At 42.2% G+C, this 22,021-nt stretch overlaps 1 protein-coding gene across 3 annotated transcripts in view; it reads left to right on the top strand.

The window, feature by feature from the left end:
• SNX25 (sorting nexin 25) overlaps nt 1-21,819 on the top strand; it is a 144,686-nt gene extending 122,867 nt beyond the window's left edge. For all 3 annotated transcript variants that reach the window (XM_023220987.2, XM_023220988.2, XM_023220990.2), the window contains exons 12-19: nt 107-247; nt 4,070-4,183; nt 9,267-9,431; nt 11,297-11,414; nt 15,488-15,554; nt 19,785-19,966; nt 20,458-20,558; nt 21,234-21,819. In XM_023220987.2, the coding sequence (XP_023076755.2) occupies nt 107-247; nt 4,070-4,183; nt 9,267-9,431; nt 11,297-11,414; nt 15,488-15,554; nt 19,785-19,966; nt 20,458-20,558; nt 21,234-21,314 (969 nt within the window). In that variant the 3' untranslated portion in view covers nt 21,315-21,819. The remainder of the gene's footprint in view (nt 1-106; nt 248-4,069; nt 4,184-9,266; nt 9,432-11,296; nt 11,415-15,487; nt 15,555-19,784; nt 19,967-20,457; nt 20,559-21,233) is intronic.
• The last annotated feature ends 202 nt before the right edge of the window (nt 21,820-22,021 follow it).

The raw sequence follows: 22,021 nt of genomic DNA, 5'->3' as shown, positions 1-22,021 counted from the left end.
TACACCATGAGGAGGGAAATCTCCTTAGGAGGACACTTACAAATCTTCCTTCTGCGTCTGTTCACCGTGCTTTTTGTTAAGTATCGATTTTGATGTTTTCCCCAAGGTTACAGAAGAGAATGGTGAGCAATTGCCTTGTTACTTTGTCATGGTAAGCCTACAAGAAGTTGGAGGAGTTGAAACTAAGAACTGGACAGTCCCCAGAAGGCTCAGCGAGTTTCAGAATTTACACCGGAAACTCAGTGAGGTATGAATACTCATGAATGCAAGATTCTAGAATTACTGCACAAGAGCTCGTTTCAATTTTTACACATAAGAAAACTGATTCATCTTCGTCCTTTGCTGTTGATACTGGCACAGTGGCATTTTCATCCTGACATTTGGAAATTTACTCATAGATCAAACCATCCAGTCCAGCCTAATTCCATCAGGACAGATAATTGTCTGATTTTCATTGTAAATTGCCAGAGAACCCTAGAGCTGGAAGAGACCTAAGCATCATCTACGTCTCTCACAACTGGCAGTGGCCAATTGTGATTCCTTGATGGTAGCGACATCAGTTAAGAGTTGCAGCAGTAGAAAGAACGAACTGCATTGGATTCTCTCACATATACAAGGGAGGCAGTAAGGTGCAGTGCTTGGAGCACAGCCTCTAGAACCAGACTGCTCAGCTCTGAATCTCAGCTTTACTCTTCATGGCTGTGTGACCTGGGATTTATTTATTTACTTATCCTTTTATATATAGAGAGAGAGAGAGAGAGAAAGAGAGAGAGAGACGGAGTCTTGCTCTGTCGCCCAGGCTGGAATCCAATGGCACGATCTCAGCTCACTGCAACCTCTGCCTCCCAGGTTCAAGCAATTCTCCTGCCTCAAGCCTCCCGAGTAGCTGGAATTACAGGCATGTGCCACCACGCCCGGCTAATTTTTGTATTTTTAGTAGAGACAGGGTTTCACCATGTTGGCCAGGCTGGTCTCGAACTCCTGACCTCAGGTGATCCACCCACCTCGGCCTTCCAAAGTGCTGGGATTATAGATGTGAGCCATGGTGCTCGGCCTGACCTGGGATTTATCACTCACTTGCTTTTTATCTCTTTTTCCTTATCAGTGAAAACGAATACGAATAGTGCCTACCTTATGGGGTTGTTATGAGAATTAAGGGAATATGTGTATGTAAAGCGTTTAGAAGAATGTGTGGCACACGGTAAACATCATTGTGTTTTTTGGTAGTAGCAGCAGTAGTAATGAGCACTGTTTCATAGACCTTTGGTTTCGGTTTTATTTATGTATATGTATATATGTGCGTGCATTTTGGATTGCACTGTAAAATGTCTGGAAGCCACTAATCTAGGTTAATTCTTTTATTTGAGAGATGAGGGAAACTGATCCCAGAGCTTAACTGACTTGTCGTAGGACATGTACATAATGGCTAAATCAAGATTATTAATAGAATCCTACTTTTAGATTATTCTTCCTACTTGTCCTCAGGAATTGCTGTCTTCTCTAATTCTCCTTCTACTATGGGTCATTGCCTTTCTTCCCCAGCAGTGAACAGTTCTTCAATTATTTCTCCTTGAATTTAGGTCCATTTTTCTCTTCCTCAGCGTGAACTGATACTGGTCAAACTGTAACTGTCAGAGGGTCCAGCTGCTCGCTGCTTGTAGAAAGAATCCATCATCATAATAACAAGAGTGAGGTGTGACAAAAAGAGAGTGAGATTTTATTATCCATGCTAGCAAGGGGAGGAGTGGGCAGAATTCTTACTAAAACTTTCCACCCTCAGCCAGGCATGTTGGCTCACGCCTGTAATCCTAGCACTTTGGGAGGCTGATGTGGGCGGATCCCTTGAGGTCAGGAGTTCAAGACCAGCCACGCCAACAGGGTGAAATCCCCATCTCTACTAAAAATACAAAAAATTAGTTGGGTGTGGTGGTGCACACTTGTAGTGTCGGTTTCTCAAGAGGCTGAGGCAAAAGAATCACTTGAACCTGGGAGGCGGAGGTTGCAGTGAGTCAAGATCATACCAGTGCACTCCAGCCTTGGCGACAGAGTGAGATTCCATCTCAGAAAATAAAAATAAAAATTTCCACCCTTCAATTGTGGAGGGAACCCAGGGGATTTTAAAGAGAGGGTTTGGAATGCAGAAAAGGCAGTGGGACTAGGAGTTGTCAGGTGGTGTGACCTGCCCTGATGGCTCGTCTTGAATTGTTGTTCCATCCAGTGAAGCAGCCGGCGCCACTGTGGCCGGAGGTGTCTGATCCATATCAGGATCTGGCCCTTGAAGCTTCGAAGGAAATAGATGACCAGATAAGGAACGTGGTGTGTGCTTAACAAGTATGTGGGTAGATCAGTGTGCATAAAGCATGGGAGGATGGGATGGAGAAAGAAAGGGGGTGGAGGTTCACAGCACACTCCCAGGCTGCATTTCAAAATGCAAGGAAACATATACACAGCCTGTCTCAAGTTACATCTTCAGATTAAGGAGAAAGGAGGAAGGAAAACAAAGTTTTAAAACGCGGTTTGAAGCCACGATGCTCCTTTACAAAACCTCATGGGCACCTCTCAGACTCTTCTTCTGTGAATGAAGTGTGTCTCTTTTCTTTAACCTTGTCCCCAAGGTGATTTTTTAACCTGTTTTCATCACTACATACTATAATTTCTTCAACTGCTTTTTAAGGACAGTGACCAAAGCTGAATGTCATGCATGCACATTTCTCAGGCGACCTTTGGTCACCTTCGCAGTGTGGAAAGCAAACATTTGTCTCAGTATAACAATGAATTTTCCCCAAAGTTGTTGAGTAAAATTGATACTACAGAAAAAATGTGTTGTTTTCTCTGTGAAAAACTATTGTGAAACCAAAGTTTAGTATCAAAGCAGGAAGAAAAAGAGTTGAGGGAAAATTTTGAAATATCTTCGGAAAGTAAAATTTACTTAGACAATCAAAACAATTACATGGAAGCATTAAAAGAAACAAACATGAAAGTTCATGCCCGTCCTGTGTCATCTCTCCTCATCTGTGGACTGATGGCCGGGCTCTTCTCTTACCCAGCCCTTTCCTACGGTGTGAGTTTACCCGTTGTGAGAATGCTTCCTGTCGACAGCTGTGACAGGAAGCACCTTTTTGGGTACTGTGTGATTCTAGTCTTCCCTTCCAGTTCTCACTGCCTGTTTCATTTCTCTAAAATTTCAGAGTTGTTGTAAGGATGGAATAACACATGCCATGCTTCTAGCACAGTGTCTGGTAGAAGGGAGGACTTAATCCACGAAGGGTGCTCTGTTCGTACTGTGAATATATTTTGTTAATATACTTACAATCTACAGTTTGCCACTGAGAGGCAGTAATAAGGCCGGGAGTGGTGGCTCACACCTGTAATCCCAGCACTTTGGGAGGCTGAGGCAGGAGGATCGCTTGTATCCAGGAGTTTGAGACTGGCCTGGACAACATAGACCTTGCCTCTACCAAAAATTTAAAAATTAAGCCAGGCATGGTGGTGTGTGCCTGTAGTCCCAGCTACTTGGGAGGCCAAGGTGGGAGAATGGCTTGAGCCCGGGAGATCAAGGCTGCCATGAGCCATGATTATGCCACTACACTCAGCCTGGGTGACAGAGTGAGACCCTGTCTCAAAAAAAAAACCAGAAAAGAAATACAAAAAAAACAGAAAAGAGCTACAACCCAAGTTTTCTTTGTTCCCATTGTTTCCTTTTTTTAACTTTAGCATTTTACGGAGATGTTATAAACACAACACCTCCTAGTTGAAAAACTTTCTGTGAGCCAGGTTTCCATTTGTCACATCATGTGCCGCTCTGCGTGGTGTGCAGGTCCCTCGTACCAGCCTGGCCGTGTGACTTCCCAGCTCCCAGGGATCTGCAGGTTTGAGGATGTGCTTTAGCTTTTTCCATCAGTTTCCGTTCCTCCCGATTCTTCAAGCCTGATTAAAATGGGTAGGTTTTCACCTGAGAGGAACAAGTACAGGAGGAGGAGATTTGTTTTGTTCTAATTATTATTCTCAATCTTTTTTTAAGATTAAAATGTAATTTCAAAATACTAACATTTCATTTTTCCCCCCACAGTGCGTCCCTTCTTTAAAAAAAGTCCAGTTGCCTTCTCTTAGCAAGCTGCCTTTCAAATCTATAGATCAGAAGTTTATGGAGAAGTCAAAGAATCAATTAAATAAGTTTTTACAGGTAAGGAAGTGAAAAATGTGGGATATGAGAGAAAAAGTTATTTGAGGTTAAACTGTCATCATTCTAAGAGCTTGGTAGTTTGGTTTTTGTTCTCACAAGCCATGCTAGATGCTAAAAAAAACTTGGGTGTTTTTGTTTGTTTGTTTGTTTTTGGTTTTTGTTTGTTTGTTTGTTTTTGAGCCAGAGTCTTGCTCTGTCGCCCAGGCTGGAGTGCAATGGCCCGATCTCAGCTCACTGCAAGCTCCGCCTCCTGGGTTCACACCATTCTCCTGCCTCAGCCTCCCGAGTAGCTGGGACTACAGGCGCCCATCACCACGCCCGGCTAATTTTTTGTGTTTTTAGTAGAGACAGTTTCACTGTTTTAGCCAGGATGGTCTTGATCTCCTGACCTCGTGATCCACCCGCCTCGGCCCCCCAAAGTGCTGGGATTACAGGCATGAGCCACTGCGCCGCCCGGGTGTTTTTTTTAAATTAAAATAAAATGTACATATAAAAATACACGTAAGTGTGTAACTGTCTCCATTTCACAAACTGAACACACCCATGTAAGTAGCAGCCAGTCCAACAAACTGATTTTCACCAGCAGCCCTCAGTTCCCTCCCATCACTGCGCCCCGCCAAAGGGAACTGCTGTCCCAGCTTCCAGCACCATAGATTAGTTACAGTTGTCTTTGAACTTTATATAAATGGAACCGTATAGTGTGGATTCCTTCGTTTCTGACTTCTTTCACTCATTATGTCCACAGGACTCGTCCATCGTGTCATCTTCGTTGTAGATGATTCATTTTTGTTGCTGTGAGAGGTTTTCATTGTGTGAATACACTGCATTCCAAATTCATTCCATTGTTGACGAGCCTGTGGCTCCTTTCCACTCTGAGGCTTTTACCAAGAGTGCTTATATAAACATCTAATACTTGTCTTTTGGCAAATATATGTCGGCTGATGCCCAGAGATTAGGATTTTTCCATTTTTCTTCATGGTCATAGCAGTTTTTATAACCTCCCCAGCAGTGTGTAAGGGTTCTGATTGCTCCACATCCTCACCAACACTTATTTTTTGCTTTTTTCTTCTTAGCCATTTTGCGTGTAGTGGTATCCCATTGTGTTTGGGATTTTTGTTTTTTCTTTCTTTTTTTTTTGAGATGGAGTTTCACTCTTGTTGCCCAGGCTGGAGTGCAATGGCGCGATCTTGGCTCACTGCAACCTCTGCCTCCCAGGTTCGAGTGATTCTCCTGCCTCAGCCTCCCAAGTAGCTGAGATTACAGGTGCCTGCCACCGTGCCTGGCTAATTTTTGTGTTTTTAGTAGATATGGGGCTTCACCATGTTGGTCGGGTTTGTCTCAAACTCCCAACCTCAGGTGATCTGCCCACCTGGACCTCCCAAAGTGCTGGGACTCCGGGCGTGAGCCACTGCGCCTGGCCGTTTGTTGTGCCTACTTTTCTATTGTGCTGCTGCTCACCCTTTCCATAATGCTGTATGGGTCTGTCCATGTTCTGGATGTGATGAGTTCCTTGTCCGAGCTTCTGTGCTACAAATATTGTCCACCTTTCTATGGATTGTCTTTTCCTTAATGATTTCTTTTAATGTACAGATGTTCTCAATTTAGCCCACTTTATCATTTTTTTTAAATTATTTTATGGTTAATGTCTTTTGTGCCTATTAAGAAATCTTGGCCTACTCCAAGGCCCTGAAGATATTTTCTTAATTTCCTTTAAACACTTTATTATTTTCTATCAGTCTGTTTTTAAATAATAAGGCCAAAGGTGTGCTGTCCTCAATAACAACCACTGTTTTTTCCTTTGCTGCACCATCTATATTCAGAGTATAATTGTTAATCACATCTTGGCTCTTAAAGCCCTGAAGTTCTCAGAGGCATGGAACTTTGCCTCATAAAACAAGTTTTGCCTATGCAGTAGAAGCTAGAAATTCTGAGACTGAAAAAAAATACTCTGCATATTTGTGTCCTTTAAAGAATTCTTTAAATTGACATTGCACTTGTACGTATTTATGAGGTACAGTTTGATGTTTTGATACATGTATATATGTTATGATCAAATCACAGCAGTTAGCATATCCATCACCTCATGCATTTATCATTTCTTTATTTTTTTGAGACAGACTCTTGTTGTCTTGTCTCCAGGCTGGAGTGCAGTGGCACGATCTCCACCACCTGGGTTCAAGCAATTCTCCCTCAGCCCCCCAAGTAGCTGGGATTATGCCACCATGCCTGGCTAATTTTTGTATCTTTAGTAGAGATGGAGTTTCATCATGTTGGACAGGCAGGTCTCGAACTCCTGACCTCAGGTGACCAATCTGCCTCGGCCTCCCAGAGTGCTGGGATTACAGGTGTGAGCCCCCGTGCCCAGCCACATTTATCATTTCTTTGTGGCGAGAACATTAAAAAACCTTTCTTCTAGCTCCTTTTTGATATATAATACCTTACTGTTAGCCATAGTCACCCAGCTGAGCAATAGAACACCAGAACTTACTCCTCCTGTTAAATTGTAACTTTCTAGCCATTGATCAATCTCTCTCATCCTTACCTCCCCAGTCTCTGGTAACCACCTCTCTCTACTTCTAATATATCAAATTTTTTTCAGATTATACAGATGAGTGAGACCATGCAGTATTTGTCTTTCTGGTTTGTTTCACTCAACTTATGTCCTCCAGGATCATTCATGTTGTTGCAATTGACAGGATTTCATTCTTCTTTATGGCTGAATAATATTCCATCTTGTTCAATCTTTTGAATTCTGTGGGCCACACTGCAAGAAGAAGGACTGTCTTGGGCCACACATAAAATACACTAACGATAGCTAATGAGCTTTAAAAGAAATCACAAAAAAATCTCATAATGTTTTAAGAAAGTTTACAAATTTGCATGGGGCCACATGTAGCCCACAGGCTGTGGGTGGGACAAGCTTGATGTATGCACACCACGTTTTCTCTATCCAATCATCTGTCAGACACCTAAGTTGATTCCATGTCTTGCCTCTTTATTGTGAATAGTGCTGCTTTAAACGTGGGAATGCAGATATCTCTTTGACATACTGATTTCATTTCCTTTGGACACATATCCAGTAGTGACATTGTTGGATCATATGGTAGCTCTATTTTTAATTTTTTGAGGAGCCTCCGTACTGTTTTTCATAATGACTATACTAATTTACAGTCCTGCCAACAGTGTACTTTGTTCCCTTTTCTTTCACATCCTTGCCAACACTTCTTTTGTCTGGCGTGAGATGGTGTCTCCTGGCTTTGATTTATATTTCCCTGATTCGTGATGTTGATCATTTTTTCATGTACCTGTTTTCTATTTTTATGTTTTCATTTGTGTCTATTCAAGTCCTTTGCCCACTTTTTAATGGGATTATTGTGTGTGTGTGTGCGTGTTTTGCTGTTGAATTGTTTGAGTTGTTTTCCTTCATAATTGAATATAATTTAAGGTCAAAGATTTACATCTCTAGTGATTTCCCTATTAATATGCTGATTGTATTAAATTTGAGACTTACCATTAGTATCATATCCTGCTATTTTGTGAAATGTTAGAGAGTAGATGAGCAAAGGACATCAAGGTAGGGGGAGAATATCTCACTCCTTCTGATCCATCCTCACATACAAGTTGAACTGACCGTTTAATTCTGAAAAACAAAGACTGCAGCATTCCAGGACAGGGAGGGCAGTAGGGGCACTGCCTATCCCCCTTAATCTCCTTCTCAATGGCGATGGCAGGGCCTGCCCACCTCCAGGCCAGTCTTCTGCAGGGTATATGAATGCTGATGGTGCTCCGTGGACCCCTTGTCCCCAGTGTGGCAGTATTGGGCCTTCTCAGAGGTGATTTTTCTAGGGAAGGTCATAGCATTTGTCAGGTCATTTGCCATCTCAGCAAATAGGATGTTGCCACCATGGACCAACGCCTCTGGAACTGAACCTCCACCTCCCCCAACACTGTGTCATCAGAGACATAGCTGGCTCCTGAGTGTTCCATCTCCCTACGTGGCTGACAGTTCCTGTAGGTTTACTTATTCCTAAGCCCTACATCTTATAATACTAGATGTTTAAATATTCTGTGGTCACATTGTTAATTCTGCTAACCGTAGCACTTGCTTGTACATAGACAAGCTCAATTTATGTTCTTCATTACTCTCTTCTAAGGCCAGGTAAGTACATACAGAACTTTCGGAACTTTCCAGTTTGAGGGCCAGTAGAAACTGTTATATATGGCCAGGCGCGGTGGCTCACACCTGTAATCCCTGCACTTTGGGAGGCTAAGGCAGGCAGATCACGAGGTCAGGAGCTCAAGACCAGCCTGGCCAATATGGTGAAACCCTATCTCTACTAAAAAATGCAAAAATTAGCCAGTCATGATGGCACGCGCCTGTGGTCCCAGCTACTTGGGAGGCTGAGGCAGGAGAATTGCTGGAACCTGGCAGGCGGAAGTTGCCGTGAGCCGAGATCGCGCCACTGCATTCCATCCCGGATGACCGAGTGAGACTCTGTCTCAAAAAAAAAAGAAAAGCAAAGAAACTGTTACATAATTATGTAAACACACACTGCCTGGAAAGTGGCAGCACAGGGAAATGAAACTATTGCTTGGCAGGTAGTGCCACCATGTGATGACTCAAAGTTCTTTTTTTCAGCTGATGTACAAAGTCTGAATATAACCATAAAAGGGCAATTTAGAGATATCCATGTGTAATTTGCAAAAATTTAAGTTGGTCAAACACAGATGAGTGAAAGTTGTATTTCAAAAGTGGTAGCACCTGGGATCTGTGAGCTGTAAAGTAAGAATCTTCCGTTGTACCAAGCGGTGCAGAGTGGAGTGAGTTCTGCCTTCTGCGTAGGTGTCTCCCATGAGCGGAGTGATTTGGGCACTACCAGTTAACCTGGAGAGGATTGTTTTCCATTAAGATCATTAAGAATTGATCTTATACAGTTTGTTTCAGGGGGAAAGGGAAGTGGTTTTAGGTTCAGAAGTCTGAGGAAAGTAAATTTGTGACAGCTCTGCCTTGCTTGCCTTTGCTCGTAGCTCCCAGCCGCACACAGTTTCCCACACTAGAGCATTAATCCTCTTTCTTCCACAGAATCTGCTTTCAGATGAAAGACTGTGTCAGAGTGAAGCACTTTATGCCTTCTTGAGCCCTTCTCCTGACTACCTCAAGGTTATTGATGTGCAGGGGAAAAAAAATTCTTTTTCATTATCCTCATTTTTGGAAAGACTTCCGCGCGACTTCTTCTCCCACCAGGAGGTGAGCCATCTAAAGGGTGAACCACTTTTGTAGCGTATTTCAGCAGATACTAAGCTCGTGCTCCTCATGGGGGGAAGCAAATCCCTCCATTTTCAGCCATCATCACTGTCACACTTTGAGGCACCTGCTTGTATTTCTGTATCTTCATTCTTCCAAGTGACTTGCAGGGGAGGACAGAGTGGTTTTACCACTTCAGAGTTGGTAAGTGAAAGGAGAGTAGGAAGTTCTGCAGGAACCCCACTACACACGGGGCGCCAGTCCCCAGGTCTGGGGAGGCCGAGTGTGGGCCGTCGTGGGCGGGGGCGGGGGTTCATGCTGGAGGTTCAGTAGAGGAGGTTGTGTTTATGGAATAGGCTGGAGGTTGGCCCGGACTGGAGGCTTTGTGCCGTGCTCTAATGGAAGATTAGGTACAGCACAGAAGCGGGGAGGGTTGAGGTTCACGCCAGGCTGAGAGTTTAGGCTGTATTCTCAGGCATGAAAAAGCATGGGATATACTGAAGCAGGATGATCTGGCAGTAGTATGTGGATAAGGGAATGTATAGAGCCTGCAGAGCTTTCGATCTCATCTTCTGAACCCCAGACTTCTCTCCAGAGTAGGCTGTGCACTGCTGTGCACACCACAGAGGTACCTTGCCTGGCCTTCTTGTGAATTGCACAGGACCACCTCTGAAATGTGGCTTCCCCTCATTCCACTGCCAGATGTCACTGCCTCTTCATCAGAGGTGGCTTCGAGTTTGGACAGAGGAACTGATGGTGAAAAGGAGCACACTGCTCTTCTGCATTCTCAGCTGGGGCAGAAGTCAGCACGTCCCACAGAGCACACCCATACCTGCTCCGGTCCACACATCTACCCATGGCCCCCCAAGCATCTCCCCCCACTTCCTTCATGTGTCCGTCTGTACTTGGCTGGCTCACCTGTCTCACCTCCCTTTTATTCCTGAACCCCTGGAGTTGACATATGGCTCAGTCACTCTGTGAAGTGACTCTGAAGCTGCCAGTGGCTTCCTCTCAGTCTTTACCTTTCTCAGCCTCTTTGAGGCGTTTGCTGTTGCTAGACTTCTGTGATGCTGTGAGGTTTTAGGGAATTCCTCCAGCCTCTATGACTTCCCCGTCCCTTCCTCTGCTCGCCTGATGTAAGTACCTCCCAAAGACCTGCCTGGGCCCACGCTTCAGCTGCTACCTCTACGCAGACATTGCGGTACACATCCTCAGCTGCTTCCAGCACCTAATCTTTGCCCCTCTGGGACAGCACTGTGTCCTGCCCTGTGTATCTGTCACGCTGCCTGTGTGTCTGTCAGTCTTCCCAGAAAGCATCTCACACTCATTTGCACTAGCCTGGTGCCTGGAGTTTTTAACTGAAACCTGCTGATGTGCAGATCAAGACATGGGACTAGCTGAAGGACAGAATAAAAGCTTAAGTCACAGCTTTAAAAATAACCAAACTACTTTAAAATGCATGTTTGTAAAAAAAAAAAAAAGTGAATTTAGAAATATTTACTTCCTGCTGTTTTAAGGGAGAGAAAACTAAAAAAAATAAAATAAAATAAATTAAAAGCCTTAGTTTTGAAATTCAAAGTGGTTAGAAAACTAGTTTATTGTCTGTTAATTCATTATTAATTAACGATTATTAATACAGTGACAGATTTTTTTAAATTAGCTTATTTTAAGCCTTGAATAAGGCTCTAGAATCAAGCTTTTCTGATTCTGTCCTCTGTGTTGAGAATGGATAGTTTCTGCATGAAAACTGAAAAATTAAGGCTAAAATATGAGTAGATAGTTTGGGATTTACACGTGAAAAAGGAGAACAACTCTGCCAGTTCTCTTGGATAAGTTATCTGCTTCCTATGACTTTGCTGTATTCCCAGGAGGAGACAGAGGAGGACAGTGACCTGTCAGATTATGGCGATGATGTGGATGGGAGGAAAGACGCCTTGGCTGAACCATGTTTCATGTTGATTGGGGAGATTTTTGAACTTCGAGGAAGTAAGCTTCTTTGTCATTATTTAGTGATATTTGCTAGTTAAGTGGTATACATAATCATACATGCACATGTATTTAGTATCCCTTTATTGCTGAAATGCATCAGACATGTATTTATATTCATGCGTCCATTCATTCAACATAGCCTTTTAAGAGCCAACCCAGGCCGGGCACAGTGGCTCACGCCTGTAATCCCAGTGCTTTGGGAGGCCAAGGTGGGTGGATCATGAGGTCAAGAGATCGAGACCATCCTGGCCAACATGGTGAAACCCCATTTCTACTAAAAATACAAAAATGAGCCGGGCGTGGTGGTGCATGCCTGTAATCCCAGCTACTTGGGAAGCTGAGGCAGGAGAATCGCTTGAACCTAGGAGGCGGAGGTTGCAGTGAGCCAAGATCGCACCACTGCACTCCAGCCTGGGTGACAGCAAGACTCTGTCTCAAAAAAAAAAAAGAGCCAACTAGACATATACAACCCAAGACAGATACCATCTCTGTCCTAATGTAGCATAGCGTCCTGTGTAGGAACTCTGCACCATGTTCCCCTGACTACAGAAGGTTGGAATCCTTCACGTTTCTTTTTATGTGACTTGGCATAGCTTCATTGCCTTATCACTAAAAGTTATACAGAAAACTATTCTGCATAGCACATTAAGAATCCTGTTGTTAAGAGTGAGTTTTGGTGTTAGGATAATTTCATGGCAAGGACGTGGGAATGCCTCTACCCTGTTTTTCAGCTACCTTTTTTCCTCTTGAGCAGTAGTTCTTCATGAAGGGAGGGAGGGACATATGGTGATGTCTGAAAATGTTTTTGATTGTCATACCTTGGAGTGAGGGGTGCTACTGGCATCTCGTGGGTAGAGTGTGGGATGCTGCTAAACATTCTGCAGTGCTCAGGACAGACCCGTGGCAGAGTTATCCTGCTGCAAATGACAGCAATGCTGGAGTTGAGAAATCCTGCCCTAGTGATTCCTCAAGGAGAGATGTACATAGAAGAAACCATTGTAAAATGGGGATCAAAGTTCTGTTTCTTTAAGAGCTGTACAAGTGCCTCTCCCCGAAAGCATCACCTTGGTGAAAAGTAAACTGGACTCCATGGCTTAGTGTTGAGTGTTGAATAGGACTTAATACTACTCTCCGTCCACGCATTCACAGCTCCCAACACACTAAATCTTGACACCAGCAGACTTCGTCATACCTGGAGCCTCAGTACCAGCTAGAGATATGGCGGGTGCCCACGGGCACACCTGACCACCTCGAAGGGGAAGCAAATGATAAGAGCAAGGGTTAGGAAGACTCAGTAATGGCACCAGCCAGCCAGACAGCGCAGCGGCAATGTCCTGGGCTCTGTCGTTCACATCAGCACCTTTTCCCTTGAGGCAAAGGAGCAGGCTACCAGTTGGTCTTACATAGGAAATGGGGCCGTGGATCCCTTCTCATTTATAAATCCCTTAACATGTCACTTAAAGAATTGTTAACAGATGAAAAAATTTCAAGTGCAACTTGAATTTGTCTTCTGTGTCTTAATCCTCAGTATCTCCTACAATGCCTGATCCATGGTAGTTGATCAGTAACATGCCTGGATGGATGCTCTGATGAGTGATGAGGCAAGAAAAATGTTAAGTGCCAGAATGAATTATCTTTGCTATCTTTGCTCATTGACCTTTTTCTCCTTCTGAGCCAAAGCTAAGAGAATGTATAATGTCAATCATCAAACACTTGGAGAGCTTCTGAGCTAATGCCAAGAGAATATATAATGTCGGTCATCAAACACTTTGAGACCATATGTTTTAGATACAGATCTGTAGGGAAACAAAAACATAACAGATGCAGATTCTGCCATCAGTGAATTTTCAGATTAAGGGGTCCAAAAATGTAATTCACATTAAGTGATAGACAAAATGAAATTCTAAAGCACAGGCAGAGATTTACACATAAGGATTTTAGCATAATTACAATAATGAAAAGTTGGAACTAAGATAAATTTTAGAAATGGAAGATAACTTATTGAAGAAGTATCTATATGGTGGCATATCATCCACATATGAAAACTCCTTTCACATAAAAAACCTAATAGCCTTTCAACATTTGGGACGCTTTAAGACATACACAGTGATGTTTAACTTGATTCAATATAGACCAATAATAATCCACCCAAAGGCTGACTCTTCTTTGGTGAAATGTGGCCCATTAAATCATGCGTCTTCCCAGTTTCCTATAGAGTTGATAAGAATGAGGACCCTGTCCTAGCCTTCATCATTGTTTTTGTCTTTGCTGTTGGTACAGAGCCTAAGAGACACGGTAGGCGTGTCAGAGCCAGTATTAGCCGGAGGGGCTCCTCACCATGCCTGCAGCACGTACTTCCTCCATCTCTGCCTGCTCGGAGCACGTTTGGTTTTGCTAGTGGCATTTCAGAGAGAATAAATAGAACCTCATTTATAATGAGATGTGATCTATTCGTCATCAGCAGAATCCTAGTGCTCGTGCAGCTGCCTCTGTGGCTTTAAACAAAAAAGCCTTTGGAGTAACGGGGCTCGTGTTTGTGTGTGTATCGGGGGGTACTGGGGACTAGGGAAGGTGAGGGAAAAATAATAGAGTAAGGGGCTATCAGTGATAGAAAATTTGTAGCAAAATGAGTTTTGGTTTTTGTTCTAGTATACAAAAAGCGACCAGTAATACCCCTGCCCCTTTCTTTTTAAAAATAACCCCTTGGTCGTGAGGCACTCTTCCTAGAGTTGCACTTGTCCTCAGACCCTCTCGGTATGAGCCACCTCTTTCCTGCCCTAGAAAGGCAAAGTGAAGTTACCATCACTGACAGACGCTCATCCCAGCCTCAATGCCAACCTAAAATGAACATGTCTACATGCTTGGCAGCATTCCAGCAAATTCCATCAAAAAGTTTAAGACATTTTTGAGGTATGGTTCCGACTCTAAGACTTGACTTTACATGAGGGATTCATACTATAACTGGGTATTTTGATCCATTAAAAAAATTAGAAATGGCTTTAGAGTATATTGAAGTCTAGTGCCAAGTCCATGTTTTCTATGATTTTTATTTGTGTGGTTGCCCTTGTACAGAGATGTCTGGGAATTTGCCATTGTTACTTTTTCTTAGTGGATACAAGAGCCCTGACCTCTTGGCCCCATTATGACCGAGTCTGAATTTCTTATTTCCTCGTATGTCAGTAGCCAAACACTTCAGTAGATGGAGGTGAATATATAAATGAAAATTTGGGTTTAAGTTCCAATTTGTGAACCTAAAATATCCTCATAGCATTTCTTTGCCTTCTGTTTGGTTTATGTTCATTTTCTATACCTGTAAAAACGTGTCTCTATGTCAATAATAAAAGTTTAGATCCGTAGAACCCTTCACAGTCTTTTTCACACACGTGGGGAAAGACCTTCAGAGCAAAGAAAGGCACATGTTAATACCATCCTTTCCAGATGAGGAAATTGGGGTTCGGAGAAGGTGACTTGTGCCCTGCTGCTGGGGGGTGGCACCCGAGACTACAAATTCATTTCTCATTCAGGGTCCTGGCTCTTCACTGTTCACTTATCCTCTCCCAAATATGTGGTATATATAAAGTACACAGTGATCTGCAAACTGCTTCAAACGGGAACAGTTAGACCCGTCAGTTCATTAATATTTCAAAATACTTGACTACAGATGCTTCTCATTCAGCAGTGTGTTCAAAATTGGGTTCAGCAGGCCAGACAGAAATCTAAAATAGAATTACACTGTGTGCTGGTGGAAAACAGACATGTTGTCAGTAGCCCAGGGACAGATGAAGTACTCTTTCCACTTGCGAGCTCAGCTGTTGGGAGGCATTGAAACACTGTGAAAACTCTGGTTTCATCTCATCAGTTGCTCAGTAGAAAATGAAAGCCTAGTCAGGAGAGTTTTCCTGAGCAGAATTTCGCTAACCTAAACCCAAATTCTGCAGATGTTATAGTCTTGACTTGATGGCAGAACTCAAATGATCTTAAGTGGTAAGATTTATGCTTTGTACAGCTATGAAAATGTCCCAAATTGTGATACCCTGTGATAAAAAGTTTTCCTCTGGTTTCTGTTTTAGTGTTTAAATGGGTGAGAAGAACATTAATTGCCCTCGTTCAGGTCACTTTTGGAAGAACCATCAACAAGTGAGTTGTATGAAATTAATATTTGGATCCATGCCGTACTCTTTTGCCTTGACAATCAAATTACCTTATGATCTAGCAGCCAGTGATTTAACTGAAAGTCTTTTATTTTCTCTCTCTTTTCATTTCTGATATGATTCTAAGATTGGATAGGAGAATCGGTTTCTGAAAGAATTTCTCCCACAGAATGCATGTGGCAAGGCAGATAAGAAAAGCTTGAGCTACTTCCACACTCTGACTGGCGCGGGCCAGGAGGCTGTGCTCTGTAAAGCTCCCCTTTGATCACGACAACTAGTTTGAGTATCTTGGGTAGAATGTTTGTATGTCAAATAATGAGAATCAGTTTAAGGTTTAGACTCTAAGCCAGAAGGAAAGTAGGATGAGCATCACATGGCAGGCATTTACTTAGAGGAAAATACAGACCATATATTAAGGTTTTTAGAGTTGTCTAGCACTGAAGTGCTAACTCTTCTTGTGAGTTAATATCTGAGTATCCACTGGGGTGCATGTGTGGCCCTGTCATCTAGCACTGTTATAAGCCATATGTATATTCTAAACTATATTATATTATCCATATACATAAAGGCATTATATACTTATACCGGTCTTTCACTGAGTGTTCTAATGTTGCTCATAAAAAGTGGTCCACATTTTGATCATTCATTTATGAAAGCCCTGGGTTTGTTATTGAGAACTCAATTAATACAGTCAATTATTATTAGTTTCTAAGAAATCATTGGAATTTTTCATAACTGCAAAGTCACGTAGCCAATAGAAGTTGAATAGATTTAGATCGGTTTAGGCCTGAAAGGGGGTCTTAGAGATTAGTCTAACTCCTCATATTGTTGGTGAAGAAGTGGAACCAAAGAGATCAACCGCTTGTCTGAAGTCACCAGACCCGTTAGCTGACCTAACCTGGTCCCCTGGCCTGGTGCCTGCTTCATCTCTACACCTGGAATGTGGAAATACTGTTATCAAGATCTTTTATATGGTAACTCTATACACAGAATTCTTCACAAGATAAGCATTATGATTTCCTCCAGAATAGGAATATGAGTCAGCTTCTAGAAATAAAAAAAAAAAAAAAAAAAAAAAAATCACTTTTTGGTATAACAAAGTAAGTTTTAAGGTGAAATTAGCAGATTTTCCCAAGTGAAAGATTTAGTGGTCAGACATTGGTACGAGGTTAATATGATAGTTTTACCAAATAAAGCTTATAGATTTTTATAGGAAACACTGTAAAGAACATCTGCTATTTTTTTTATTGATTTGCCAATGAATATATTTTCCTTGTGGTCAGAAACAAAAGTTTACTTCTACCTAAGGTTAAAACAAAAAATAGTTTTAGTTGGCTGGACACAGTGGCTCGTGCCTATAATCCCAGCACTTTGGAAGGCCGAGGCTGGCAGATTGCTTCAGCCCAGAAGTTCAAGACCAGCCTGGACAACATGGTAAGACCCCGTCTCTACAGAAAATAAAAAAATTAGCCAGAAGTGGTAGTACAAGCACGCCTGTGATTCCAGCTCCTCAGGAGGCTCAGGCGGGAGGACTGCTTGAGTCAAGGAGGTCAGGGCTGCCGTGAGCCACTGCATTCCAGCCTGGATGAAAGACCAAGACCTTTTTTCAAAAAAAAAAAAAGTTGTAGTTGTCTATTAGAGGCTTCTTTAGTTGACCTAAGTATCATAGGCTTTTGTTCTAATCAGAAAAAATGGCCTGTTTCATTTTTTGTTTTAGTCTAAGGCAAACAAACCTCTTTTGTACTGACAAGCCTTAGATAAAGAAATTCCCCCAAAAAATGCCAGGCACGGTGGCTCACGTCTGTAATCCCAGTACTTTGGGAGGCTGAAGCAGGTGGATCACTTGATGTCAGAAGTTCGAGATCAACCTGGCCAATATGGCAAAACCCCATCTCTACTAAAAATACAAAAATTAGCCAGGCATGGTGGGTGCATGCACCTATAATTAAAAGAAATTCCCCAAATGGCCTTCTGTTTCTCAGTACTCAGGACTTGCTAATTTAGTTTCCTTTTCAGTTTCAGCAAATCATGCATACTTTCCTTGCTCCTATTTATGATATTGGCTCTTAATTATAAAATGAGCAGCCGTGGGTTGTGAGTGGTGCATACATCGGGCGTTATTTTCACAGGGATGGAGAAGAGGCACGTGTAGAGGATTTGCAGGCTGTTGATTTCAGTGGGCTTTTTGTCAAGTAGTGATGATGGAGCACATGGTTCTTTGCTATTTTTGCCTTCAGCAGATGATGACGCATCATGAAATTAAGCAGCAGCACAGTGTGTGTCTCTTGCCTTGTAGTAACTGCAATTTCACATGCTAGAATTGCTTCAAAAGCATCGGACGGGCTTCAGCTGATAGAAAGTCAAATCTAAATCGTAGAAAATAACTTAGATGATGACCTTTATGAAGAGTCACTTCCTAATCTCAAGTGGTAAACTGAGATTTTAGGAAGGTAGGCAGGCAGGTCAGCAGATAGTCTCTTGAACCATAAATTCCGTTAAATTAATAAACTTATTTTATATGGTCTAGATTTGAATTGCACAGTTCTAAGAAATATAGAGAAGAGTCTAGGAGATGTGCAGCTATAGATGGAGATGACAGTGTAGTTTGACTCATAGTGGAGTTTAGATGTACATTCAATAGTGACTGACTACTATGTGCAAAGTACTAGGCTTGAAACATCTATTTCAGATATTATCTGAAAACCTTACATTGTCCATTTAAAATTCTGGTTGGAAGTCAGATTCTTAAAGGGCTTTTTTATATATTATTATTCATGAATTGAGTTTGAAATGTGAAGTCTTTCCGGCACAAATAGTCTAAGATGATTCTTTTCCCCTTTTCAATGGAGAGACTTTCTCCTCCCAACCTCACAACCACTCTTGGGCTCTTTGAACTGTGTGTAGTTGTCTCTTGATAGCAGAGGACCTGTAACTGGTTAGAATTTGACTAATGACTGGCCGGGCGCGGTGGCTCAAGCCTGTAATCCCGGCACTTAGGGAGGCTGAGGCAGGCGGATCACAAGGTCAGGATATCAAGACCATCCTAGCTAACACAGTGAAACCCCGTCTTTACTAAAAATATAAAAAATTAGCTGGGTGTGGTGGCACATGCCTGTAGTCCCAGCTACTTGGGAAGCTGAGGCAGGAGAATCGCTTGAACCCAGGAGGCAGAGGTTGCAGTGAGCTGAAATTGTGCCACTACACTCCGGCCTGGGCAACAGAGCGAGAGTGTCTCAAAAAAAAAAAAGAATTTGACTAATGACTGATGAAATGGGGTTGTGTGGAAGACCTGGGTAACCAACTCAAATGCATAGCTGTGCAAGTCAAATGCCTGCCACCCAGTTTTCATTCTCGTGGAATTTTGAAATTGGCCACACAGCAGTGTATCTGTGAAAGGGACTGTCTTTTTGTTTGCCTCGTGGGCATGTGAAGTGCTTTATCTGGATCCAGTGTCCTGCCCAGCATTCTCTGCCACAGCAACACTAAAGGACAGCTATGGAAAGCCAGCTCCTCCTGCAGGCCTTCAGGACCTCGGGGGGGTTTTCCAGACCATTCTAACAGTCTTCAAATGGATTTATGTTTTCACCTTATAACACTTCATGGAAATGTTGCAGTCTGCAGACAAATCAGTCTCTCTGTTCTTATCTTTATAGACTGAACACAGCCAACGTTTGGAGAAGTTAGTGCCAATGACAAAACTAGCTCTAGGGATAATGGTCATGCTGTATTACCAAAATAAAAAAAATTGGCCAGACGTGGTGACTCACGCCTGTAATCCTAGCACTTTGGGAGGCTGAGACGGGTGGATCACTTGAGGTCAGGAGCTCGAGACCAGCCTGGCCAACATGGCAAAACCCCATCTCTATTAAAAATGCAAAAATCAGCTGGGCGTGGTAGCACGTACCTGTAGTCCCAGCTACTCAGGAAGCTGAGGCAGGAGAATCACTTGAACCTGGGAGGCGGAGGTTGCAGTGAGCCGAGATCGCACCACTGCACTCCAGCCTATGTGACAAAGCAAGACTCCATCTCAAAAAATAATAATAATTAAAACTATATATAACTTTCAGAGCCAGAGTTTAAAAAAATCCAATTCCTAGTTTCTTCATCAAACACTTAGATCAGGCTGTATCTTAACCTTCGCATTGATAAGTGCCTTTTGAGAGTAGAGTACACAATTTTTCAAAACCTCATCCAAGAAATCTTCTTCTCTTAAAAGACAAATCCGGGACACAGTCAACTGGATTTTCAGTGAACAAATGTTGGTTTACTACATCAATGTTTTCCGGGATGCTTTTTGGCCACATGGGAAGTTGGCACCACCGACCACAATCAGAAGCGAAGAGCAAAGTCAGGAAACAAAACAGAGAGCGCAGCAAAAGCTGCTTGAAAACATTCCAGGTGAGGCCTGGGCTGTTAGAGACCATGAGGGAATGTGAACCCCACTGAAGCGATTTCCATTTATGTCTTGCAGGAACCATTTTTTACAATGAAAAAAGAAAAGGATCATACTCTTTTCAGCCATTTTTTGTCACTTGCTAAGAAGTTATACTGAGAATGTTAACTTGAAAAGGGTTTCAGAACAGATAATAAACTTTGTGTTTTGGAAATCCTGCTAAAAGTATAGTGTTTTGAGAGCTTAATTTTTGGCAAAACATTAACATTTTAATTATTAAAATTAGTAGTTGCAAAATATTAAAACTGTAATTTGTATAAATGCCTTATGTTGAAAAATTCTCTCCTGAAGCATTTGAGAGAACTGACTGTTCATGGTTCTCATGCCTCCATGTCTTTATTGACGGAATGTGTATAATGTTATATTCCTTTCACCGCAAAGCTATGCATGGAGCACTTTATCAACAGCAGCATAGAATATAAACTTAATTTTTCAGATACGCTTCAGAGCCTTGTTGGACAGCAAAATGCCCGCCATGGTATAATAAAAATATTCAATGCACTGCAAGAAACAAGAGCCAACAAGCATCTGTTATACGTGAGTAGATTAAAGCCCAGGGGTTTCTCTGCTTCATTTTTGTCTGTTTCTTCATTTGGTCAGAAAAAGCATGTACCCCAGTGGCGGCACGCTCGCATTCTCACATACCGGTCATTTCCCTTGGCTTTTTTTTTTTTTTTTTTTTTTTGAAACAGAGTTTCACTCTTGTCCCCCAGGCTGGGGTGCAGTGGCGTGATCTTGGCTCACTGCAACCTCTGCCTCCTGGGTTCAAACAATTCTCCTGCCTCAGCCTCCCGAGTAGCTGGGACTACAGGCGTGCACCACCACGCCTGGCTAATTTTTGTATTTTTAGTAGAGACAGGGTTTCGCCATGTTGGCCGGGATGGTCGCTAACTCCTGACCTCAGGTGATCTGTCTGCCTCGGCCTCCCCAAGTACTGGGATTACAGGCAGGAGCCACCGTGCCCATCCTCCCTTGACTTTTGATATAACATTGCTGCATAACCGGTTGGTTTTCTTATTTCAGCAAAGCCAACTGTTCCCCAGTCATCTCTCTGATTATAGTTACCAATATTAAATCCTGTTTGAGAGTTACTTGTTTACTGAGATTATGTCAGACCTAAAATTAGACTTTTCTCTTAGACGCAGATATTTATTTTGAATAAACCCTTGGAGAAAAACATTTTTCTACTTTTTTCCTTCTTTCTTGGTTCAGGTGCTGATGGAACTGCTGCTAACTGAACTGTGTCCTGAGCTGAGAACTCATTTAGATCAACTTAAAGCTGGCCAAGTTTGAGACTGCACAATAAACCACCAGAAAAATGTCTGTGTAATAATAGACATGAAACATTTTCCTCTTTTCCACAGAGGGCTTGACTGAGAACCATACTGATTTTTATTTTAGTTACCTCCCTCTAGTTTTATGTGAAATAAGCAGAATCGGGGAGGATGGGACTTATGCTGTGGTAGGCAACAGAAAAAAACTTCTATGGATTTTTATTTAATATAAATACTTTAAAGATCAACATCCTGATTGAAATACAAATGTTAATATGTGAGAACCTAGGAAGTATTTTAAATATTTATGAAAATATTTTGTTTTAAAATGAACTATGAATATTGTACAGTTAATTTCCTCACTGAGGATTGTGAACTTTCTTATATTATTTCATGTATATTGAAGAACATTGTTGTGCAATGCTTTGTGTAAAGTTATTGTGAAGATTTTATTGTCTTTATTTTTACCAAAGATTTCCCATAGTTTTAGCATTCGAAGCAATAAAATATAAAAATGAATCACAGCACTCTATGATATTTAAGATACTTATATCTCAAAGAGGTTGAAACTCTACAGGCAGTTCAAATATTTATTGAATGCCTTTTTAGAGAAAACACTATGCACTTAACTACTTCTGCAGGGAAGTAAAAGTTTGCTGCCTTCTCCAGAAACAAATCTGTGAAATACATGATGTTTAGTGAGCAGAAAGAGCCAAATTAGTGCTT

The sequence above is a fragment of the Piliocolobus tephrosceles genome, chromosome 3 (assembly GCF_002776525.5).
Source record: "Piliocolobus tephrosceles isolate RC106 chromosome 3, ASM277652v3, whole genome shotgun sequence".
Lineage (NCBI taxonomy): Eukaryota > Metazoa > Chordata > Mammalia > Primates > Cercopithecidae > Piliocolobus > Piliocolobus tephrosceles.
This window is presented reverse-complemented; position numbering and strand designations above follow the sequence as displayed.